General features: G+C 40.3%; 1 protein-coding gene across 1 annotated transcript in view; it reads right to left on the bottom strand.

Annotated features, from left to right (window-relative positions):
• The window catches only part of faf1 (Fas (TNFRSF6) associated factor 1), an 83,008-nt gene that overhangs the window by 33,539 nt on the left and 22,431 nt on the right, over window positions 1-27,038 (bottom strand). Inside the window, exons 7-12 of the mRNA XM_042480971.2 lie at window positions 26,182-26,287; window positions 19,468-19,554; window positions 5,461-5,556; window positions 4,534-4,657; window positions 4,361-4,424; window positions 4,171-4,252 (exon numbers count right to left, since the gene is read on the bottom strand). Of these exons, the coding sequence (XP_042336905.1) occupies window positions 4,171-4,252; window positions 4,361-4,424; window positions 4,534-4,657; window positions 5,461-5,556; window positions 19,468-19,554; window positions 26,182-26,287 (559 nt within the window). The remainder of the gene's footprint in view (window positions 1-4,170; window positions 4,253-4,360; window positions 4,425-4,533; window positions 4,658-5,460; window positions 5,557-19,467; window positions 19,555-26,181; window positions 26,288-27,038) is intronic.

Below are 27,038 nucleotides of genomic sequence, written 5' to 3'. Positions count from 1 at the left end.
ACACAGACAGGTACAGCGGGAAGGAAGGACTGAGAAAACCCAGATAGTGATTGTTCTACAGATGGCAGGCTCAGTCTGGAAAAGCAAACACTTCAAAATGAAGAGCTCAAATGACTGATCTAATGACCTTGAACACACAGTGTGAAAACACATTTAGATCGATGACCAACCACACAAGAGGCTCTTCACACCTGAAAACATATTTCCTCTTTATGAAATAAACAACACCAAATTCTTAACTTTTTCCAAAGTGTTATTATACTGTATTAATCAAAAGCACTGTCAGCTTTGAATTACAAGCATTAAGACAAGTATGTATCTTTTGGCGATGTAAACTCGTGATCATGTACTGATGGATAGGAGGATAAAATGTAGGTTAAATATAGTCACATATAAGAAATGTATATCTATGGGACTCCCTAAAACTTTGGTATTACACTTGAATGGGTGTGTTTTTCTTGGATACAGCAGTGCGCGTTTCAGTGAGCTCATGGACCGTCTTAGCTTGTCTTCTGAGTGCGCACTCTTATTCAAATATCTGTGACAGCACAAACGTGCATATAATCAATCATGTAATCTCTGAGTTTGCTAATTGAGTTTACTTCCATTGCACATTGCGCAACAAGTCCTCTATTTCTAGATTTCCACCTTCGTTTTCTGCATTTTTACAATCATTCTCCATGAATTAACTCCACCTGTTAACTCCATTAACTCCACCAGGATGACTTTATTCTGTAGGCCAACCCGGAAGCTAATGTCGCCCCGGTTCCCTTATCAAAAAGCTTATGGGATTTTTCCATTGGATTTTGGATTATGGCAGAAAATAAGCTCTGTGGTAAACAAATGTTTATGATACCTACACATTATGTTCAGCAAGATAATCATCACAAATGAACACCACTTTCTGAATTTTTAAGCCTAGACGTAATCGACAGAAGTAAAAAGCTACTGTTAACCTACTAGGACTGACTGTAAAGCTGTGTTCGCCGGGACTTGATATGATTACGTAGTGTTAACCACAGACCTTATTTGAGGCTTCTAAGACTTTGAGACGAGGGAGCCGGAGGTGCTTAAATGCTACTTAATTTCCCAGTTTTAAGACTCATTTTTGAGGTTTTCTATTTAGGCATGACAGTAATCACTTCAGGTGCAATCGGTAAACTAGTGTTGCTTGTGATTTGCAGCCCTAGATCTGGTAGATATAAGTACACAGACCATTCTGAATTTCCAGTGCTCTTTCCGCTTCACTCTGCGAGGCTATTGCTTGGTTTTAAAGTGGATACTTGGTGGTGATAAATCCCTGAACTCCCCTCTCCAGCAAGGCTATGAATTTTGATGTGTCTTTGTGTGTGGCAGACAGGAGAGAGGAGTGGAGAGTGGAGGAGAGTGGGGTTAGAGTGATTAACCACTGCGTTGATGGGGATTTAGTGAGGATCGTGGTTAGTGATGGGTGGCCTATCTCTCTGTACGCTCTGACTAACCACTGATCCCCAAGAGGGTTCAGCTCAGCTCAGCTCAGCTCTGCAGCCCAAAGCATTTTCATTAAGGATGGATTGAGTCTATCTCAACAGTCCCCCAACACACACCTTCAGAAACACTTCATCAAATGTAGTGTTTTGCTTAGTGATTAGCCCCTCCCAGGCTTTGAGAGAGTGAGACTGATTCCTCTGTTTATAAACCCACTGAGTAGTCCCCCTTCAGTCAAATCTGCCCTTTTCCAATATCCCCTTAATGAAGTAGGCTTTTTCTACGATGAGGACACAAAAACTAGATTCCTTTTCAAATGGATGCAAATAGCAAAGGATGGGATGGCTACGTAGATGGAAGAGGGGGCAGCGTAGTCGTGCACATATGCTACTATGTAATGAAACCGTCAAAAGCAGCATGTTTCGGCCTGGCGTCTAGGACGCTTGTGACAAAACAGGACAAACACAGAACAGATCAAATAGCTTCTGTTTTCATGCAAAATTCTTTGCACATATCCAGCTTCTCTAAAGCCACTCTAACCACGGCACAGTTGGCAGACTAAGTCAAGCTCACCCAGAATAAAACAAAATACAGTGAAAATGAATACTATTTCGCCCCTACGCTGTGTAGAGCACAGTGGTAGAGTACGGTACAGAGTGTGTGAACACCAGGGAGACATCGGCCATATTGTGCTGGCTTAGGAGAGGAGATCAGCTGGGAAGCAGGCGAGACGCCAAGCTTCTCTTTAGATTTTTTCCATCTCAGTTTATTTCACACTCTCTTCATCACACTTATCCTTCAACCTCTCATGCTTTTATTTCTCTCGTTCTTCTCACTCAGTCTTTTCCTCTGACATTCACTTTTTGCACCCTCCTCTCCTCTCAGACCACGTTCTCTGTTCTGTGCCCCCACAATCATCTCCTACACCCTCCCTCCCTCCCTCCCTCACTGTGAGCCTGGTGATCTGAACCCCCCTAACATCTTGCTGTGTCCTCACAGTCTAATAAGGCTGTAATCCACACAAGCTGTCAGTTGATACAAGCATCCTTAAAAGGACAAAAGCCAAAAAACAAGCGGGGAAAGTGGACAGCTAAAAATAAAGCCTCAGCTGTCAGGGTGAAAATTTGATGAGGGGTTTGATGAAATTATATCAATGTGGCTATAAAGCCCTCTCCACACAGCAGGCCACAGGGGGCAGACAAATAACAGTAAACACTGTAGGAAAAAAGGACCTCAACTTTCAGTTAATTAAACTATTGATGCCAATGGACTACAAACAAAGGTACTGTTAACATTAATCTGTGCCTGTTGGTTACATATCGTTTGTTCCTCTTTATTTGCTTGTGATTGGCATATGCTGTTATGATTGTCCTGACTGGTCAGTATATTTACTGCATGTATATATTCCAGCAAAAAAAAAACACGGATGTTTGGCAAAAAAAAAGACTCATACAAAAGCGTTCCCCCTCACTCACCACTTATGACCCGAAAGAAGTGTTTAAGGGTGTATTCATCGACACAGACTCTGCCCTCTACCTTGTGTTGTCCCATATGTAGCACATTTCCAAAATGGAGCTGCAAAAAAAGCAGACACAGCGCCAAAAAAACCCCACAAATACAGCAAGATGTAACGCCAAGCGTACAAAGCTGGGGTTGGCCTTCACTCTGACTTTCACTTTTGCGTTCAATTATATTTACAGATAGTAGCTGACAATTTCTGCAAATCATACCTTTAAACTAACTTTAAACTAAATTTCAACGTGGTATACGGTATATGACGGTATCACTGTAGGATGCTAAAACCCCTTCCTGAGTTTGTTACGTTCTCTTGGCCGTCTTGCCATTCTCAATGCACAACACACTCACGAGATGTCAACAAAAGGTAATATTCTTAAACCCATTTTCCTTACTGAAAGGAGAAAGACAACCATACACCTTCTGTATTCATGTTTCTCTCTTACTTAAACTAAAACTATCCTCTTGGTTTTTTTTTTTATTTTGGGACCCATGTTACCAGGTGAGAGCAGCTGCACTGGCCTGTAGCAGTATACCACACCAATGCAGCCCATTGCCTGTTTTTTAAACAAATCTAATTTCAGTCCCCTGCTGCTCAGACCTCAGTGGGAATTCTTCATGATCTCATCTTCTACAGCAGTTCAGTGATCGCCAGAACCTGGTGAACACTGATGAGGACAAAAATCCTGACAAGGTACCCCACTCTCTTTTCTGCTCAGTCTTTAAACTGTGTGTATGTGGGTGTGTTTACACAGAGCTTTTACTAAACTAATATAATGATCACGCTAGAAGATCCATTCTACAATTTACTGCAGCCTGAAAAAGTACTTAAAATACTGAAACTGGTACTAATACTGACCACTGTGTCTGAAATTCCCACCAGCTCAGTAATGAAGGAAAAGATATGAGAAACGCAGTATCTCCCTTGACAGATAGAGAATGAATAATATCCTGCTCAGTCTGTGTTCCTCCTCTGTGTTGTCTTAAGCAAAGAAAACTGCTCAAAAAAAGCAGTGACTGGTCTCTACTCCAAGCAAGGATAACATGAGTGCTAGTGGACAGGGCAGAACTGGCAACATAAGTGTCTCATATATTACGCAGTCAAAATTAAAAGTGCTATCCATTTTTGTATGTCAGTAAATTAGAAACCTTCCTATGAGGCCGCGAACAGTTAATAAGCTTACTTACATCTCTGGCTTTGCCATAGAAGGCCTCTTGAGACGCTGCCTCCAAAGACCCAATGAAAAACATTGGGTGGGTCTCCCCATACCTAAAAGACACACATAACAGACAGTACATGAAAACATTGTTACATGCAAGCCTTCTTTATTTTCAAAGTCCTTTGAATCAATATGAGGTGCGCCTGGTGTTAGCTCACCTTGAAGAAAATTCGGCAGTAAAGTGCAGTAAGGCATCAGCTTCATTCTCACTATTCTCTGGCACTGTGAAGGGATAAAAATCATTTTAAAGTCAAGTTTTAAGATGAATGTTGCTGTCGTTTAATACCTGGAGCTTAAATTAAAATCACTTAGCTGTCTCCACTGGACTTACTCATAGGTGATTTCCGACAGGTAGAGGAGCCCATTCCAAACATGTCTGAATCATCCACACCAAACTCTGACGCATCCTCGAAATCATCCCCCTCACTGTCGCTGACCATATGGACATCTGCACACTGCAAACATGAATGATGCATTCATTTCTAGAATTTTTTTAATCAACAGACGTAATTAAAGAAATACACAAAATGATCATCTGTATATCAATAATTCACCCTACGTTAGGGTGTTTTCACTTATAGTCCTCTTAAAAAAAAAATCAAACAGGAAAAGGAAACAGTTTATTTGAAAGAGTATTCAGTTCTCTCTCACAAACCCAAACTCTCACAAAACTTGCGTCATATAATACAGTTCTCATTAATCCAGTGGTATGCTCAGAACTTCCCAAACAGGCAGTCCTATCTGACAGGGAACTGAAATAAAAGTGAAAAATAAAAGTGCTCTCTTTGAAGCCAGACTCCATTGACAAAAACAGTCATTATTTACCTCACTGAACACAGCAAAGTAGCTGTTTTCATCAGTGGAGTCTGGTTTTAAAGAGATAGCTTTTACTTTTAGTTCAGTCCCCTGTTGGAAAGGGCTGTCTAAATATTTGACTGGATACAAGACTTAGATTATACTGCATGAGTTATGTGAGAGTTTTCAAAAGGATGTTTTAATATAGTTCTGCTGTTATTAAACCCAGACCCCTACAACTTCAATTCATCACAAATTTTCTAAATTTTTTGTTCACCAGAGGCATGCAAGAAAATGTTTCCTTCATAAATTTAATGTAACAATGAGTGAGTAATTGATATACAAATGGTCACTTTGGGGATAAAGTATTCCTTTAACGGAAGCATTTCATTGCCATGTTTTATATATGAAGTATTAACAGTGGCCAAGGAGAAAGTAATTCACAGGACAGAGTGTTTCATACCTCTTCTGTGGGTTCCTGGGAATTGGCTGGTGAGGACCTTCGACAAACACTGAGGTGATGGCAAGGATAGCTGATCCCAGAGACAGCTAGTGTCATCTAAAAACAGGAAACATTATGAAAGAGAGATTAAATGTAGTCGAGCAAGCATGACCAACCACTTGGGGGACATTGTAAAGGGTGACTGTCAAGTTTAATTGAGTCCTATTTGTTTATCAGGGGAAGTGAGTGATTTCTACCAGGGTTCATACAGACAAGGGCGAGTAAAATTTTAGGACTTTCAAGCACTTTTTCAAGCAATCCTTTTTATGTACGAATAAAATTGTTTTCTCAAAAACCATCTGTTGCAAGAAAATGGTGCAAATTCGTAAAAGGAGCAAACATGCTACTAGGGCCTAAAATCAATTCTTTATTAATTAACTTCCAAATTATACTTAAAAACTCGCATTAACGGCTGATGCTGCTCTGGTGTGAGTGTTTTGCAGGCTAGCAAAACATCCTGGTGCCGACTATTTTCTGGTGTTTACTGATTAGCACCAATAAGGAATTAGCAAATTATTGCAACCACAGCCGTAAAACAAGTATCTAACAATTTATCATTTTGTTCTCCTCTTAATTATATTCAAGTACTTTTTCAAGAACAAAGTCAAAAAAAGCCTGCTTTTCAAGGTATTGCACAACTTAAATTTCTGAGTGACCAAGTACTTCAAGCACCTAAAGCACTTTTTACAAACCATGTTTCTACTGATTTCTACTTCTTACAAAAGACTAACCTTTAATCAGAACAAACCACAACTTACTTTCAAGTTGCACATCACGTTTCATGTTTCTTAAATACGTTGGTTAGCATTATTTAGGACAAGGTTTCCCCAGGCTGTAAAAGCATAGCCCATATCATGAGATAATTAACAGCTTGCTCATCTCTCTAATTAGTGAATAAGTTTGATGAGGTTTCTATACACCTGCAGTAGCTGCTGATGGTATGATGGTGGTTGGTGGTAAGAGAACACCTGACTAATGAGCTCCCAAATTCAAAGCCAGGACTGTAAATGTCAGTGTTCAGCAGAGACTCATTACAGCTGTTGTCTCCAAGCATAGACCCCAAGGGACATCAACAATAAAGGCAAAGCAGCTGTAAGATGTAGTGATACTGGTTTTAAAAAAAAAGAATGCAAGATTTAGGGGTATATCATATTCTCTCACACACACTCTCTCTCTCTCTCTCTCTCTCTCACACACACACACACACACACACAAACATATATATATATATATAAAGGGAGTGGGTACTACTTTATGGAGATAAACACATTGCACCACCATGTTTCTACAGTAGCCTAGAACAGTCAAACCAAGCACTAACTCCAGCGCCAGCCATTTGCCTTTTCCACGTCAGCCACTGTGGTAAGAAGCCCAACAGCAGTGAACAGCACCGGAGTTCCCCTTTTGTAACGTGAAAGTGCTTTATTAAGTGTTTCTAGCTATCTAAATCACCGATGTTTGTTTTGGAGAGGAGGAGACCTTTGTGGATAATTCGGCATTTGATAAAAAATCTCCTTAACGTTTGGATTTTAAGTTATCAGAGAAAAAAAGGTGACTTTATTCGCATGTGTTGGACTAGCTGCCCACAGCGACATGCCAAAGTGCCTTGGAAATACATCGATTTTTAAACTGAAAGGCATTTTTTCAGTTTTTGATCAGTTTAGATTACCGGGACTTTTGGGGAGGAAGACTCCTCTGTGGATAATTCGGCTCCCAATAAACAAAGAATTCTAGTTACGAGAAGTTTTAGCAATCTACAATTCAATGCTCGGTGCCACTAAAACTCCCTAAATTTTACACACTTCACCTTTATGATTAATTCCCATCATGTAAAAATATGGAACCAAAATGCAACTCTAAACAATATAAACACTCAACATAAAAACACCTTTGTCAATTCCCATCAACACTGACCACTGAGAGCATGACTGGCAACAATCAAACTGTAACCTACAGCCTGAATGCGCTGTCACAACTTGTCACAATAATGCGACAATATATTCACTGACGTAGTAATTGTTAAGAGTAGAGCCCAGATGCAAATACTTTTCTGGGAGAGTGAACTTCTGAACAACAGGGCTGAGGCAAGCTGGGTGTGATAAGAGCCAGAGAAGCTGCTCGTCCCCTGCTGAGGTCCTGTGATCTGCTCCATTGTCAGGTGCTAAGACGCACAAAGAGCAGCTGGACATGGTTGAATCAGGAGACGATTACATGCAACGCCAATTGAGTTTGAAAAGGGCTACACAGACCGCAGGGAGTTTCTCTTAAAATAGCGTGGTTCCTCATGCTGGCCTCAGCTTCTATAGCAGGGGAGAGAACAGTGTAACCACTAGACCTTGTCAGCAACATGGACTTACTCGTGAGTACTGCTGTGTACCTGGCACTGATAAGAACGAACATATCTGACAAAATGCAACACTATTATTTTCCATCCTTTCATACTACCTTATCTTCTCAGTGTTTTTTCAGAAAGTAAGTTCGCTGCAGCCAAAAGACCAAAATATTTGCACCAAACACATTTGGACAGTCGTGGCTGAGCTCCATGCAAGACTTGGTGCAACTAGTGTCAGGAAATATGACACTATGGGCTATAATAACTTTGGGTGTATTAGACCACGATGGTAAAAAAAAATCAATCATCATTTTCAATCAGAGCAGCAGATAACTGAAACACAATTCCTGCACATATTAGATAATGCGCATTTCTGTATGTTTCAAACACTTAAAACCTGGCTCAAGACAAACCAGTAGGGGTGCAAATCACAAGTTTCATCACAAATGTATTATATTGATTCTCTGGACAACAATACAATATTTGCTGATATCAGCCACAATAAGATTTTGACTTGATTAATACAGGGGCCTGCGGTCAATATGAGACAATATCAATAAATATCCTAATTTTTCTTGGCAGCTAACCATTACCTGCCATAAAACCATATCAGTGTATCATTACACCCCTACAATCCAATCATGATCAAAACTTTTTCAAGGAACCAACTGTTATTCTGAGACTGAAAAAATTTATATTTAGTATGATGTTTTCTATGTGGTGTACTGCTTATAAATTTGCAAACCGTTTTACTTGCTAATGTTTTGCCTTTTCTGTCATTAGATAGGACAGCATTAGTATGAAAGGCTGAGAGAGAGGAGATGACATGCAGCAAAGAGTCACAGGTTGGAATCAAACCTTTGGCCACTGCAGCAAGGTCATGGCCTTTGCATATGGGGTGCCTGCCCCAGGTACAGCTGATACAAATTACCTATACAAATAACTGTGGCTCAACAGTTGTGCTGTGCATCACCTCTTTTAACTAAACTAAATGAAACTAAATTAAAATAAAATAATGAGCAGTACTGCTATATGGTAAAACTAACATTTTATATGATTTTTGCATCAATGTGATGAAGCACCTTGATTTGTCAGGTGTTTTATTCACTTAGTTTACTAAACACAGACATGTTTGCCTGGTTTTTATATCTATTAACAATTTCCTTGTTGATTTTTCAAAAGAAAATGCAGTGTAGAACAATTATATAGTCAATGTATATATATATATAATAAATAAAGAAACAGTATACAACATTATCAATTATGCATCAACATTATTAGTCATTCTCAGACAGGGATAATATGTTTTGTGACTCCGACCTGCTCTCATCTAGCATCAGTCACCAGCAGTCCAGCACCTCTTTAACTCAGACAGTTTGGACACACATGTCAGATTCACTGGTAAGATGTCGAAAATGTAAAGTGTGTGGAATAGTTTTAAAATTGATGAAGATGAACCCCAAAAAGCCAAGCGTCACATGAAAACTGTAAGAAACAGGTTGGCCGTCTTGCCAAGTATTATTTTTTCTCGCTATTATGGCTTCTGTAACTGTGACCTTAAAGCCAACATAGTGGCTTGCTGTCATGATATTTTAGGTGCATAAACTGACAACAAGAGTCAGACTCATATCATTGTCTCTTATTAATGCCCCAACCGTAAAAAATACATATATCATGATGAATGATTTTATAAATTTTTCCAAACCTTGGATGTGCTTTTTGTCTCTTAGATGTGGTTCTTCATACAGTAGGCTTCATGTTTGATGTTAGATCTATTGTTTTCAAAACTAAGACAAAAAACTCTAACTAATCCTCAGGAGAGGACCAACCATTTTACAGTTTATTGCAGAATCATAAAAAAGTTGACTATACTGATCACAATATTTCCCACTATGTCTGAAATTCCCACCCGCTCAGTAACTACGAGGAAGATATGAGAAACGCAGTATCTCCCCTGACAGTTCGAGAATGAATAATATCCTGATGAGTGTTCCTCCTCCCTGTTGTCTTAAGCAAAGAAAACTACTCAGAAAAAGCAGTGGCTAGACTGCCATGCAATGTTGAAACTACACAAACAAAGAATGACATCACCGCTAAAGGGACAGGCCAGCGGTGAAACACACATAACAAATACATATGAAAAATAGGACTCAGTGAATGAAAACCTCTCCCATGAGACCTCAAACAATCAGTCACCACAGAAACAGTGACAAGGGTGTACACACAGATAATAGCAGATTGTATTTCTTGTGTACTACCAATTACAAGCAAGTGTACTCTTGACAATTAGTAGTGTGTAAATGTCACAGCACGCACAGCTGAGGAACACCAACGAAGAACACTTAACTGAATTGCCTCGTCTTTTCTCATGTAACTTAACTCTAACTCATTTACTAGTCTGGTTTTGTTTACTAGATCACTGTGTTATTCATATTTTTCAACAGAACAGCAAAGTAATGGAGCAAAAACATCATTCCCTGAACAGTAAAAGTAAGCTAGCAATACTTTTTGTTTAGCGGAAGACAAAAAACAACAGTGACTTAAAGAAAAGCTATTTGAGACATGATGGGTCTCAGGCCTGAGGGCTGAATTAGCTCTGAGAGAGAGTTGTATGTATTGAGACGGACAAAGACATACAGCGTCTGAGCCTTAAGGATGTGAAGGCATGGCCCCAAGTCTATTCTGCCTATTCCCCAATCGAGTGGCAATCAAACGTGAGAATCTTAACAGCGGCTGCCGAGAGGATCCCCATAAACCCTTTACACCCACTACTCACAATGAGAGGCTTTCGTCTGAGGGCCTAATAAGTGTATAAATAAAGTTGATCACTTCCCCTGTCAAAGACAGCCTGGAGGGTTTGGGCTGACATGGATGCAAGGAGGGGAGGTGAAAAGGGAAAAAAAAATGAGTTGAGTGCCTCTCAATCCTCTTCCTCGCTTTGACCCGATGGCTTCTCCCGATGTTGAGGTACACAAGTGCAGCTTGGCGGCTCAGTGGTGAAACGTGGAAACAAGGCTGAAGCGCCGCAGGGCACGGGGGGTGTGGGGGTGAGGTTAACCCCCCCAAATGACCCTCTCCCACATCTCCACACAAAGGAACTGGCTCCTCTTTTTTGGATTCTTTTAATTAACACTTGCATTGAGGCTCGAAGCATTCAGGGGCCGATACAGGGAAAGAATTTTCTCTCCCTTTCCCCCTCCCTCCTTTCCCCTCTTCCCTTCAACCCTTTCTTCCCTTCTCTACCCTTCTTTCTCTCCCTTCATTCTTTCTGTGTTTCATTTTTTCTTTTCTAGTGTAGGCAGTGTTTGGATTAGGTGTCTGGCTGTGAGTGTGAGATAATTACTGCTGACAGCTGCACTGACGGAAACCACAACCACAGTACCACCTTACTCCACTTTCTCTTTGATGGAGCAAAAAGAAGAACAGCAACAAAAGTGAGGAAGAGTCAGCAGTAAAGGAAAAGGTGGAGTTTTGATGGTTTTCGGGGCTGTTGCTCAAACTACAGGTTGTACTGGCTCATTTTCATTTTGCCCGACACCTATCCGCAAGTAGAAATAGTGTAGAAATCAAGAGACAGGCCCACCCCATCCGTCTCTCTAAAACTCTGACCAAAAATCCAATTAACAGTAAACTAAGCAGTGCTGATCAAATATAAATCAATACTATGTTACTGCTTTGCCAACTGATCGGCTCAAATGTTTTCAGAATCATCTTCAGCTCTTTATATAATAGTAAAAGAGATTTTCTTGCTGGCCGGTCACAATTGTTTCACACGTCCAAGTTGGCATTATGTCACCCACCAGCGAAAACCAAAACCCAAAATATCTGCAATTTTGTGGGCGACCTCTAGATCACCTGGTAGTGTGTGCCCCATTTGGCCGCAGCTTCTGCAGCGACCTGGGTTCGATTCTGGCCTGAGCCCTTTGCTGCGTGCGGTTCCCCCTTTTCTCTCCCACCTGTCCTGTCTTTATTAAGCTCGACTATGTACAAAAGAAAAATTATTAGAAAAAAAGGAACTGCATCTTTCTAATTCAGACACCCTAGTTTTATTTTAAAGCTCTTTCCAGCAATGAAATACTTCTTTAATACATGATAGGGAGATGGAAGCCAAACAAGAAGATAGACCAGGTGTGCCCAACCCTTTAACACCTCCTGCTTTCCTTGTTTCAGGCTCCTTTGAGCCTTGCTGAAGGTATATGCCTGTCCTGATTAGTGTCTGGGGTCCCGCGCAGTGTGTGTAATGTAAACACACATGCAAACAAATGCAAATACAGAGCTGGAGGCTAAGGTAGGCACAAACAAATGACTGTCGGATCAGTGGGATGCTTAACAGACACAACCATTTCTGTGAAATGTGAGCCTCGCAGAATGCATAAAAACAATTGGAAGAAATAGAAAATGAGACTAACTTTGTGCTGAATGTCACCTGAAGGCAGACGATTGCACAAGGGAGGGGGGCTCTACCTGGGCTTACTGCTGAGCCCCGTTGCTACGGAAACCACCTGGCCCCCCTTAATAAATCCTCGGTTTAATAGGCCCCTATCAGGTAGAGGAGGATTCCATTAATGCCAGCTGGGAACTGGAGGGAGGTGCTGGCCTACAAGGCAAGGCACCTCAGAGGCTCCGCAGCATTAATACATTAGCAAACACCATGAAACACTGCATAAATGTCAGCAATTACTGGCTAGAAGGAAGGATGGGTGGTGGTGGGGGCTGAAGAGATGAGGGGATGTAATAAGGATGTCCCACCGGCTGTCAATCACTCCAACAGGTGTGGAGGAAAGACTGCCAGTCAAAACAGCTCCAATGAGATGAGGCCTGTCTGGAAGCTGTATTGTTTAGGCGAAGAAATAGGAGAGAAGGACACAGAAGAGGCAGCGGAAGAGGCTCAGTCAGCGTATTTCAAACAGCACAGGAAGTTAATGTCCTGTTAGCCCCTCAAATCAACTGTTGCCAAAACCTGTCATAATCTTAAGCACTGCTCAGAAACAGCTTTGCCAAAGCCACAAGAATCAAGAGGAATTTGAAGGCAGAGCCAGATCATGATATTCGCAAATAATGCTGGAGTATTTGTTTTAATCTACTGAATTCCATCAAGTTTTTAACAACAGCAAAGTCCAACAAGTTTCGTTTTTTTTCTGATGGGGGACTTTTCCAGCCCTATCAACATTTTTGTGATGCAGTAAACCCAATGACAAAAGACATGCTAAAAACAAACACACAAAAAAGACTGACAGTATGCTTCTCCACATGATCCTCTAACTGACTACTCAAGAAAATACTGCAAACTGTGTTATAATAAATCTATGAGGACCATCAGAATCATGGCACCTGAAAACATATTCAAGAAATATTCAAAAATTGGATATGTGAACAAAAATGGAATACAATCTTGTATGGTTTGTTTTGGGGGTTTTTTAGAGGCAATCTCACACTCTTGGTAGAGTGTGCACCACAAATAGGCTGAATCCTCTATGAGATGACTTGAGGCCCTGTACTGCATGTAATCACATTTGAGGGTTGCACTGTAGGAGTTGATGAGGATTAAAAAAACGTCATGGAGCAGAGAAAAATTATTGCTACAGTTAATGCGGGTTTTTTTGTTTGTTTGTTTGTTTGTTTTTTGTTGTTCTTTTAACATTTTTTTATTTCTATTCTCTACATTAACACTGACAAATACTTTAAAGCAGTACTAGAACCAGGTCAAGACCATCTGCCTGCTCGAAATGAGCATCACCTCACGTTGCTACTGCTTCAGTTAAACTTTGTGCCACTTCCTTTTACACTAAACTTCCTTGGTCTAACATAACATACAATAACACAGTGCACTGAATGAACTGATCTGTTGTCCAGTGCTACTTGAGTATTATCCACCCTGATCCAATTTCAACTCTCCATAAGACCTTGAACGATTCAGAGCACAATAAACAATGAAACACATTGAGTGGACAGTATCAGGGAGGGTGACGTAACGCCTAACTACTAGTTTCCCTGAAAGGTGAGAATTTCTTTCTGACAAAATAATTTCCTATTCTCCAACAATACATAAACAAACAATGCCACCACTCAAATATCTCTACAAAACAACTGACGGTTGGAATAGAGACTCTGACCAAGTAGATCCATTAGATGCCTGCAAACACATTTTTTATAACTTCACTTTGACTGTATGATGCAGAAACTGTAGCGACCAACCTGTCTGAGAAATAAAGAACAAGAAACTAGCAGTTCAACTGCTACAGGATCCATTCAGCTGCAACTACACTGGTATTGTCTGTTTGTGCTGGGTATTGCCTTAAAAATGTTTCAGTACTGTTGCCAAGACAATATTGCAGTTTCTATTTCAATACCAAAATAAAACATGCATTTAATAGTCTCTAAAACATGTTTTCCATTGAAAAAAATAGTTTTTTCTACTAAAACCTAACATCAGCAAATTCCTTAATATTACGTCAGTGTTGCAAGCCAAGAACTTTACTTAAATGAAATACAATATTTCATAAAAACTGATAAAATCAGGACATGTATGACCTAAACCAGTCCCTGGCACATTTTTTACGGATATTTCATATTATATACAATGCTTAACAATAACAACAGCTGATTATCTGTACAATTAACCCAAATACTGAATGCAATTTGCGTAAAAAACAAGCAATTTGGATGAGTTTTGAGCAGATTATTTCCAATGAATATTGCTTCAGAGATTAGTTAACTACATATTTTTTGGAACAATCTATGCAATTCTCTGTCTTTATTATAGATTTTTAAATTTTGCAACAGTCATCTATACTTTATAGGTTTATTTTCTGATAAATTCAATTTCCTGACACTATAGTTCTATAAGCCATTTGGGTTTTTTAATTGTACTTTTCTAAAGGAGAAGAATGATAAGCAGAGAGTGAAGGCTCTGTGATTAGCACTATAGTTTGTGTTTAGTTCTTTACTATGCCCTCATCCAGTGAGATTTTTTAAGTTTAAATCTAGAATAATCATCTAACATTTAATGATAACAAAATAATTTACTTTTCTTCACAGAAATAAAAGAAATAAATGAAAAATGACATATTAGCCTTCAGAATAAATTAAGGGGAAAAAAAACTTTTTTTTTTTACATCCCTTAACATGAAGAAGGCCTTGCAACCCTGTAAAGGCTTGGCCAAGGTTGGGAACCATAAGGAAAAAAATTACAAATCATTCAATGGCAATTTTAAATATGATATCTGCAAATTCTGATCCAACAGACACAATTCTGTTGAAACCTATTAAGTATTGCAATCCAATACCGAGTCCTTAAGACCTAGTAAGCCCTGGTGTGCATTATAAATCAGGCACATTGACAGTACAACAAACAGAACAGTGACACAAGTGACACTTCTATTCTGTTGTATTGTTGTTCTGCTCAGCATTATAATAACTTATGTTTCTTATCATAAAGGTCCAGTGTTGTTGAAGAACTGAAACGTCTCATGTGTGCCAAGCATGTAGGGGAACTACGGTGGTTGATGCGAAAACATACAACCTTATCTATAAACAGTATTTGATTTGTCCGTTCTGGCTACTGTAGAACATCAAGGCAGACTCAATGGAAGAGGGCCTACTCTGTATGTAGATATAAACAGCTCATTCAAAAATTCAAAAATGCCTATTTTCAGGTGATTATACACTAATGGTAACACAGTTTTGAATATTAAATACCATTTCTGCCAGTTAATTCACCCAAATCCTGCACACTGAACCTTTAAATGAAAATATGCGCAAAGAGCACACACAAATACAAACAGGCAAACACAGTTATATCACACACTTAGAGGCAAAGCAGAGTTAAGTAGTAATCGATTCCACTGAAAGTGGGCTAGTGTGCGAAGCTAAACGTAATCTGGGGCCTCTGGCTGTCGTGTTTATTGGCCCAAACCCCTGGAGATGAGACTGGGCTAATGAGCTAGACACTAACACTGGCTCCCTACCCGCCTGCTAGGCCAGCCAAGCCTTGGGCTTTCTCTGTTAATACCTTCAGACGTTTCAATAAGAGGGCTGTGGCTAGAGCAGAGGCCATTATTGCACTTCTGTCTCTGTGCTTTTTAATATCTCCTTATCCAAGAAACACAGACGCTGAAGATGTGTGTTAGCCAGGTGCCAACCGGGCCTATGATGCCTCAATGAGCTGCAATCTATTCATGACCCCTGGCGATCATATCCGCGGCTACCTAGGGGTCCAAGCTGAGGTTCACTGATAACCGCAATGCAGATCACATAAAAACACATCAAACTATTTTTACTTTGTCTTCACTTATCTTAACATTACATTGAGATTGTTAAGGCTTGCTTGAGGATGAAATTCACAAACTTGCGTGCAGTTCTGTTTTAAGTGATAAGATCACATATTTTTGCAAATGAATGCAAAACAACACATTGATATTATGTGAGTATCTTGATATAAGATCTTAGATTTTGGATATTGTAATATCATAAGTGTTGTATTTCCTGGTTTCCTGGAATGCTATAGCCAGTATTAACTAAAACAAGGAAAATGGATCACATTACCCTACTGCTTAAGTCACTACACTGGCTACCTGTATCTTTTCGAATTGATTTTGAGGTTCTTTTACTTGTTTATAAAGCTTGAAATGGCCTTGTCACTCCATATATCAAACATTTTCTTTAGTTTTATGTTCCCGCCAGATCACTGAGGTCTTCTACTGCTTTACCTTAAAAAGTACCGGTGAAAGTGCTTTCTGTTTTTATGCCCCTGAACTGTGAACTTCACTGCCTCTTGATATTAGAATGGCAAGTTTACTCTGTATTTTTAAAAGTTAATTCAAGAGCTATCTTTTTAATCTGGCTGTTAAATTTGGAGTAACATTAAGGTCTTCACTAAGCTTTACTCATTTATTTTATCCCAGCTGCTTATTTTTATTCTGTTTTATTTCTTTGTTTTTATTGTTGTTCAGTGAACTTTTAGTTACCTTTTTTTGTTAGTTTTGTTTTGTTTACTTTTTTAATATTTGATTGTCTTTCTGTTGTAATTTTCTAATCTTGCAAAACGTTATGTATAGTTGATTGTGTTATGCTTTAAACTGTATCTGTGTTATTTCAATTTTGCCTGTGAAGCTCTTGGGGCTGCATATTATTTTTTTATATTTTATATTTATTATTAACAATCTCATTTAGTAAATATTTTGTGAAAGCACCATTAGTCAATCCAACAATATGGTTGCAATATAAATATAGAGTTATTAAGTCAAATATATTTTGATATTTGATTTTCTTGCTCAGTCCGAAATGATAAATATTTAAAAATGCTTTAAACTACCTTAAAATTTTTTTAAGTATATTTATTTGACAAATGTTTAAAATTGTAGAATATATTTTTTTCTACACTGATTCCTAACAGTTAGTGAAATAATTTTCGATTATGAAATTCATGTATCGATCATAGATTTTTGACATGTTAATTTAGTTGCAAATTATCTTTGATCATAAATAAAAGATCATAAATAAAATAAATTTAAAGCTGAATGAATATTTTAAAACTTCGTGTTGAAAAATTGTCCCTATTCCTTTCTGTTTTCACATCACAAATTCTTGGTTTAATTTACTGCAGTTGGACAAACCAACATCCTGAACACAAATTTTAGAAATACATGTCTGTGGTCAATTCTCTTCCCCGTGTAAACAGGAAGATCATAAAGCACACGCTGCATGTTTTTGTTGCAAACAGGAAAAGACAGTTATTTGGTGATGATACACAAGCGCAGCACTGAGGTCAACCATGGCACCACATGCCCACAATGTGCCTTCAGATTTAAGAAGATTTGTATTTCTGTTGCAATCCCAGGCTGTTTACTGATCACATAACTGGATGTCTACAAAGATAATGCTAACAATGATAAATCTTCATCGTAGCTGTATGGTTTGTTTGGTGGTTACCAGCTTTACAATTGCACGCTCTGAGCTGTAATGGAACAAAATAAGACAAACAATCTCCTGTGGTGAAAGGACACATAACCTTTTGTCCTTTGCCCTTTTAGGCACATTAATGGTGTAATGGATTTGCTTTCACAGTTTATCTTAAATCTTTGAGTCCTAAAAACAGGTGCAGTTATTGTTCATTCACTTTGAGTACTTGAAACATGAAAAATGGGCGAAATATAGAATAGACTGTATCAAACAAAACTCTGTATATAGAAAAAAGCCTTCCCTTATTAATCACAAATGTGCACGACCACGAATAAAGAACAGGAGTAGTGTAGTTGCTACAGTAGATCCAGTTCTGACGGGAGAGGAATGATAACACTTAAAAAGAATAGAAACAAAGTCAATACCAATACTTCAAACCAAACAACAATCACACAGATCGAAAAGGAAAACGTTAGCTAGGGGTTAACACAAGAATGTGTGTACAACGGCTCCTCAATGTAGCATGATAAACCATCCCATACAATTAGCATGGGAACACATGGGCTGTCAAAGAAGGGGCGAGACAAAAGGGGTCAGAGGTTCCTCAAGGTTCTGTATGAGGGCCGCTTCTGATCAGCTTGACTGTGTGCAGGGTGAATGGCTGGGAAGAGCGACCCTGGGACAGGAGAGGTCAGCGGGACTCAATGATGTGAGCTTTAATGTCCACAGATAGGGGACACAGGATGGGAACCATCTTTGACATCTTAATTAGCTCCAACATCTTACTCTCATGCCTCTGACAGATGGTTTCAGGATGGATTACTGAGTGTGGAACAGTTTCCACTATTAGAACTACAATAACATAAATCAATTATCAGTGAGGCATGCTTTAATTAGGGCTAATCTTTTTTTAAGTTTATGTTTATTGGGCAAAGATAAATAAATACACATTCTGGTTGTTAGTACAATTTTCCTTTTAAATTCTACTGTATAGGAATCCAAAACTTAGTCTGTATGGATTTCCTATACGTCCCTATTCCTCTCCTCCCCACTGCATTCAAACTTCAACCCTACTTTTATCCACACCCACAGTTAAATATACACCCCTATCATCTCGACCCTCATCCACTGCCCTCATCGACTAATCACTACTCTAGGAAAGAACCATCCACACACGTTTTTAAAAGACTATTATCGATCCAATAAAATAGAAAAAAAATCAACAAAACAACAAGCACAACAAACAAATAATGAAAATCATACACACCATGAATAATATAAAAACTATAACCCTTCCTTTAGAAGGTGCAGTTTCCCAGTACATCTCCACAAAGCTACTTACAAAATTAATTGTTAAAACGCAAAAGTTTCCCAAGCATGCCTAGCTCCATGCTTCTCCCATCACTTCTAGCCAAGGACACCATTGGTCAGTAAATTGTGCATTTTGCCGTCTTAGCATGACGGTTATTTTAATTCTTTTAACTACTGACTGCCGTGTGTTATAGGTTAGAGGGTCCCTTTTAAGCCATTTAATTGTTCTGGCTTTTTTTAAATTATTTTTGAGAGGGCTGTCTTGGATCCAAGAATCCGTGATGGCAACTTATAGGCAGATTTTACAGTTAAAAGGAAAGTGACGATAGATGTAGATTTTTCCTGTAGAACTGCTATAGTACATCTGGGTGACAAATGTTATATTTGTGATTGTGTTTTTGTGTGGTTTGTACAGAGCTTCTTACAGAGTCATCAGACGCTGACGCGGGCCATCCTTCCCACTGTTGATGCCGGACTGGGATGTTAGTCAAGTCTGAAATGTTCCTTTTCACCTGTAGATGTAAAATGGAGATAAAATGTTTAGTATCATTCAAAGCACACAAAAAATACTTGCACAACATCAGTGATACAAATTGATAAAAATACAAGAACATTACTTTATAGTAGTATAATAGTTTAACTATAGATCTCCACTAAGAATTTCAGGTTTATAAATATACTCCTTACATCCTGCCATTATAAAGTAATATTAAATCTGGAAGTGGAAACTACAACTTATTTAGCAATAAATACAATACTATAAATTACAGCCAGGGCTACATCAAAGCATCCTCCATTCAACCGCGTGAGGAAAAAGTAGGATGAAGGCAGAGGAGAAGGAGGAGATGAGTCAAAAGGAGGCAGGAGGAGAAAAAAATAAAAAAGACAGCCAGTGTTATCAGCATTCTTCAGATGCCATAGCTAATGCCCAGCAACAACAGCCCCACGCTCTGAAATGAACAGTATTTCTCTTTTCCCATTCATGCGCGGACGCTGTATCTGCATCACTTAATAACATTCCGTGCTTTTAAACAGTTAGCAGCCAGCAGCGCCTGTCCCATCGAGCGCCGTGTTACACCGTCCAGTGGGTTGTTGGTTTAAAGCCCTAACGCCAGCCTGATGTGCGCCAGCCGAAGGTGATCAAAGCCCAGTCGGCGTCTGAGCGCTGGCGGCCGTGGATTCTAGTGCATTTGTTCAGCAGAATTCTGCCCCTCAGGCCTGCAGGGCTGGACACTGATGCTGAGAAAACTGTCAATTGTGGAGCAAAGATCCCTCCACACACGGGTCAAATCCTGTCTTTGTAAAAAGCACTGAAGAGAGATGGATCCTTGGGCATATGCAGGGCTGCTGGTCATGGAGGTGGAAACTTAAATACGCTACAAACACAAAGTCAAAGCCAATGTGAGGCAAAGCAGGAAAGCAGCTGCAAAACACTGCAGTAAGAAGACTGCGGGGCAGACTTTGCCCGGGCGCTTTCACCTAAATACTACACTTTGCATCTGTATATGTACTTGTGTGGGTGTCCAAAAGCACAAACAAACCATGGGCTGCTTGCACAAATAATTATATTGAAATCTGAATTCATCCCTTCATCAAGGCAACAGTAAATATTCTTTATAAGTTAAAAAATCTCTCAAAGAACTTCTATTTTATTTGTGCTGGGCCTGGCACAGCAAAGCAATTTGCAGTACAAACAAGCTGAGAAACAAATAAAAGAACAATAATAACGGAGTGGCACAGTCCATCCTTTGTCTTTCTATCGTAAATCCCACACCACACTGCCCGGTGCCTATCTTTATGAAGAGAAGCTATGGCCAGGATAGCAGACTGGGGTCAGAGCGGGTGGCCAGTGTTATTACAGAGTGTAATATCTATGTTTGACCAGCCGGACTACAGGGATTTGACTGACCGGCTGGCCAGCCGATGAATAGAGGGGAAAAGGGAGGAAAGGAGCGGCATAAACACTAGTAATGAAGAGGCTGCAGTCAGAGGTTAAAGCAGCATCAGAGAAACAACAAACTAACGCCCACCACAGAGAGAATGAAGGTGAGAGGTGGAGGAGGAGAGTGGAGACAGACAGTGAAAGGCACCTGGCAGAGGATAACCTGATCTCAACACCAAAAAAAAAAAAAACACAGCTACACACCAGGCCACCTGAAACTACACAACCAGCACAATCGGCAGACAGTCACTCACACAGGCCTCTTCTGACCATGAAAAGTATGATGCTATTATGAGAATCTGATGCAACAACAAAAACAGCACAGCGCCTTGCCCTCACTCCTCCAGGTAGACCAAGTTTTTGTTACAGCCCTCAGTTACAAAGCATTGCATGCGTTGGCCATAGCAGCCAGAATACAAGAAGCAATACTGTCTAATGCTGCCCCCTGTCTGCCACAACAGCCATCTCTGCTTAGACTGCAACAAAGTAAAGCAATCATATTTCATCTGTATTTTTACAAAGCAAATTTGACCCAAAATTACTAGCTACATATTGTTTGACTGAAAACAATGTAATAATGTTGGAAATGCCATTATTTGGTTTTATTTCCACCCAATTATCAGAATATTTTGTGACATTTGTCTTGTGTTCCAGGATGTAGATGTTCCACATAAATACAAAACACAACATTTAACCAAACAACAAGACCATAATGCAAATGCTGAATATTAAATCAGATATTAAAGACGACACATTTCTATAATTTAATCACGTCCTTTGAAAATAGGTGTTCAATCAAAGTACACTGGAGGCTATTTAGAACCCAGTTTGCAGTTTGACAGACTTACAGTCCCGGCATATGGGACTCTAAATCTTCTGTGTGATATCGGATATTTAAAAAAAAAATGGAGGGGTCAGTCGTAATTTTACAAGACAGAGACAACAATCTTTTGGTGTATGCAGTCTGAAAACTTGACTTAAGCATCTGAATCACAGTCTTTAAGCAGATCTATATTAGTTGTATAGCTTAATAAACAACACATCACCTATGTTGAAAAGTGTCTTTCAACCCTGACTTGGACGCACAGTAGCTAAAATGTTAAGGAAATGTCTTTAAGTAGTAGCAAATACAACGCTGCTGATTTGTGTGTTGCTGTTCGTGTTGAGATGAGGCCGCGGTGTACGAGCCAGTTATACACAACATTAGCTATAGCCTGGCAGCGGTGCTGAGCTGCTGGGCAATACGCCTCACGGCAAAATTAATGATCCAATCATTGTAAATGCCAATTGCCTGTAATCCCTGGCTGGAAGCAAATCAAAGAAAAGGAAAGGTTTCCGTTAAACAGTCACAAGCTCTCTCTCTCTCTCTCTTGCTTTCTTTCTTCATCTCCCCTAGGCACCAGATGCCTTTCTTTCATTCCTTTTTCGAACCAACCTTCCTTTTCTCAGCTCTGTAGCCCTGTCTGCATTTGGGTCCTATATGTCCCCCAGCTGCGGAGTGGAGATGGGGCCCTGGCCCAGCCCCGGGGGGCAGTAGAGGAGGGAAATCCCCAGGACAACTGGTCTGGTCACGGACAACCCAAAACCAGCAGCCATCCCTATTCTACCCTCTACTTCCCTGGCAAACATTTGCTCTCCAGCTTAGCTCAGAAGCTAGCCAGCAACTTACCCCCACACTCTTGTCTGGTAATGCCAATCAGAGTCTACACAGCCCTGTGCTCTAGAGATGGAGAAGAAAGAAGGAAGAGAAGGGACACTGGGAGAGTGAGAGATGGAGAATGAAGGAATAGAAAGGGAGGGGCAAGGGCAGCTCCCTGAGAGCCACAAGGCAAAGCCAGAGCCTTTGGCAAAGACAAACAAGAAGACAGGACTCTATCCCTATTGATATGCACAAGCAGGGACCATCGGCTAGTCTTCAGCTAAGACAAAAGGGAGAATGGCGAGAGAAAGGTGCTCTGTAGTGGAGTCCATATGTGTCTGTGAGTGGACACAGTATGAGCAGAAAGGGGAGTCAGGCTGGCTGAATATGCTGTTACTTCTTTGTTGCATTCTTAAGTCTTCTTGCGATGACAGAAATACACTCCTCCAATTGTTTGTGTCCTTTGTTATTGTTTTTATCTAAAAATTTCACAACGTAACTCCTCATTTTTACTATGAGCATCACAAATTACTCCAAAGCACTTTCGCCGAGATCATCCATAACTAATATTTGACTACAGGTGCACCTGTAGCTCTCCACACTGCCTCCTGAATCACTCCCTACATAGTGTGTACACATGGTTTAATGACATATCATTTCCTGACACATTACAGTAATGAAAACAAGGAGAGACGCCTGTTTCCTGGCTAAAGAGTAAATATATAAAGAGCATGGTCAACATGGGGCAAACAGAGTCCAGATCTTTGGAGGTTAAAGTTCTGGGCCTCATTTTCACTGCAGGGGGCCTTGAGATGCCTAAAGACAAGCATGCGTAAGGAAAAGACCGCGACATGGAGGCCTGTTTAAGCCCACATTGTCCCTTTTCCATCCCCTATGGCCTCTTACAGCACCCCCACCAAGCCAACAGTCCTTTGCCTCCTTTCTGTGTCCATGGTTCCCCCCTCCCACACCGCAGGGACCCCTCCCCAGTGTTTGTAATCCCAGCAGAAACACTTAAGGTTCACAGTGGGTGCTCATCAAAACCATCTGCCTGAGAAGAGGGTGAGAGAGAAAGAGAGAGATGAGGGAGGCGAAAAAGGAAAGAACGAAGGGAGGAGAAGCGAGCTGCCTCCTCCAGTTCAGATGTTGGTTGTACTAATCTGTTCAATTAGCACCATTACAAGCCCTGCTAGTAGCCTGATTATTATTAGTGTAATCTTCGCCCGCACCGAGGAGCCCGGGGCTGCAGTCAGCATAGAAGTTAGGAAAAACAACTTTCACTGCAGCTGGAGAGTAAATAATTAGCTGGAAGCAAAAAACAAAAAACACAAAAAAAAAACGAAAACAGAAAATTAAAAACTGCCACAGGAATGAAAATGGCTAAATATTGATATTTTCATTCCATTATAATTGGTGCTAACATATGATGGCAATGATGACTTAAAAGGAAGGGATTTTTTAAACCTGGACCTTATTTATCCATGTTTTTGTGTCTAAATGAGACAATAGCTGTTTTTAAGTTGGTCGAGCCTCGAGAGAGAAACCGCTGCAGCGAGCACCAGTGAGGCATATTGTTATTAAAAGTGCCTGACAACGTAACAGTGTGTGTGCCCAAGTCTTGCAAGAAGAGTCTGGTTCTAAATATTATCCACATCAACTAAATATAAACTTTTTTAAAACATGGGAAAACCTGCTAAAATAGGCCTAGACTGCTTTCCCACTGCTGGTGGACCAGAGCTGTGCACATGGTTCTGCAGCAGATGAGTATGCCTTGAGTGTGTGTGTTTTTTCTAGTGTGTCACGTTCAAAGTCATGAACAGGCCGGAAAACAGGTTAGTAAACAGTAGAAACCAACATGGAGGACAGAGAAAATGCTATGGTAGTTACTTCTTATTTATATCTCTTACTTATTCAGTCTCTCTTTAAAACTTGGTACAAACTAAAATTGAAATGATGTACTGCTTGGACTAAGATGGGCGGTAGTTTGTAGGGGCCTGCCACTGCATATGTCTCCGATTTCGCTTGCAAAGGAACTAAAATTAGTGCCTTCACTCAGGTTACATCGAAGCCAACTGGAGCCAGAGCCGATAAATACCTGTGCCGATTGTGACCTTTCCCATTACATCAAAAAGACAGATGTTAGCAGGAGTTAGTGGGCTTTTTTGTGCAGTAGGAAAGGGGCTTTTTCAGCCATGACATTGAAAATATTTTAGATGACGCTAAACTACACTTTCTGTACTCCAACACATCAAACTCGTCTTGGCACTCTGCAACTCTCAGTAACATTTTCACATTTTTTTTCCTGCAACACGTCACCTCCTATGAGACTCAAAACAAGACTTGAGTAAGACTTTGTCACAAGAACAAACAAACCACATCAGTGAAGGAAAAACTTTTTCATTGCTCTGTAGAGTCTTTTCCCAAACATTTCCAGACATAATATCAATATGAGCATGTCAGCAATTAAAAACAAACGCTTTTAGTGGACGTAACTGCTGGTGTGAACATGCCGCAAATGGTTATATTGCAGCCTGTTCCGTCACTAAGGCTGCCACAGTCTCACTAAGTACTGCACCAACTTCAAAAACTGTTGTCTCCACTTGACACTTGAAGACGAAAACATGGAATAACTGGATCCAGATTGAAAAATAATGACATTTCCCTTTTTTATGTGAGGTAAAATGAACAGTGAATTATCTCCTCTACCTGAGGACCTCTTTGGGGAGCTTATTTCCCCTCACCTGTGACAGCAAGCTACCCACTGTGAATAACAAATGATGCCTGCTCAGGTCTCCCTCTGCACAGGGGGTTAGAGCAGGACAGTACAGGCAGTGATATGTGTAAGTGTGTGTGTGTGTGTGTGTGTGTGTGTGTGTGTGTGTGTGTGTGTGTGTGTGTGTGTGTGTGTGTGTGTGTGTGTGTGTGTGTAGGGGAGTGCTGATCTAAAATCACATGGGGCCAAACATTGATAGACACATACACCCTCGCTCATCTACATAGGCAAGCAAGCACTCATATTTCATGCTCTAATCCATTTGCAGATGTAATAGTAATAACGGGTGGACAGCGGGTGGACTGCCTTCACACTGGGTCCAGTATAAGTTACTATAAATATTTCATAGGCTGATGAATCTACTGTTTAGTTTCAGATGGGGAAAATGAATAGACTCTGTCTCTTTCCATTGCTCCCGCATGCCTAAATCAAACAATGTTCAGTATTTAAAGCCCCTCCTAGACTGCTGAGAGAGGGAGAAGGACGCAGCGTAGGGAGTGGGGAGAAAAAGAGGGGGCTGTGCCAGACCGCAGCTGTGAGAGTAATTATGTGCTCGGAAATGTGATCATTTGTGATGAATAATGAATCGATGGCTGAGATAGACTAGCAATGTTTGGCAAATGGAATGAAAGCTGTGTTATGGGAAACTGAAATCAGGTACAATAATATTATGTATGTGAGAGTCTGAGGGTGTGTTACTGAGAGCTTGTGTGTGTGTCTGGGCATATAAAGTGACTCTCTGATGGCTTGTATGGTCTGTTTCTGCATGCATGCTGGTGTCATACCTCCTGTATGGTTCTAGACCCGGGGAAGTTGAGACTGTAGTCCCTCTGGGCCTCACGGTGGCTGATGACCAGCAGAAAGTTCTGGTTTAAGGACTCTTGAAGACCACTAAATGAGAAGGGAAAAAATAAAAATTAAGAAAACAGTTAGAAATAGGGATGAGCACAGCAGGAGATTAAAAATAATACAAACAGAAAAGGAGGCGAAAATAGGCGAGGCAGAATAATGAAGCAAGAGAAAGAAGGGATAAGGACACAGAAAAACAAACATTATCACTTAGAACCACTCAGTCAAGTTAAGGGCAAGCTGAAACTTGTCAACTAGTGGTAACCTGCTGGCCCGCAGGGGGGTGGGTGCCTCCTCTGGGGGCGAGTCGCCCACTTCACTGATTGTGTCTTAACAAGCCTGGCCAGAGCTGCACTCAGCACAGCAGGCTACCACAGCTATGACCACCTGCACAGTAACAGCATGAGTCTATCAATCTGCCTTATTGCTAACAAACCTGGCAGCTATTATGAAACAAACCCAGGAGAGCCTTCAGCACCTCTCTAACTACAAGCACTAAAGATACCCTAAAAGTAATTTTTTTACTACAGTACATACAGTAGCACAAAACTGTACCACCAAACTGACCACACCTGCAGAGTTTGGTAAGGTTAATGACCATCACCAATGACTCAACAAGGACTGCTCCAAGTGCTGAGATTTCTGCCTTTTTCTTCCCATTATGGTCCTGAACTAACCCACATGTCCTAAAGAATAACAAAAACTTCACATGCAGCATGCTGTCGAACAAAAGTAAACATGAAGGCCACTGAAGTGAATATGGTTTCATGTATAAGTTGATGTGCAGTGGAAG

This window comes from Plectropomus leopardus, chromosome 5 (genome assembly GCF_026936395.1).
Source record: "Plectropomus leopardus strain MGB_pleo_1.0 chromosome 5, ASM2693639v1, whole genome shotgun sequence".
Taxonomy (NCBI): domain Eukaryota; kingdom Metazoa; phylum Chordata; class Actinopteri; order Perciformes; family Serranidae; genus Plectropomus; species Plectropomus leopardus.
Note: the sequence above shows the minus strand (reverse complement) of the source record. Positions and strands in the feature narration are given on the sequence as shown.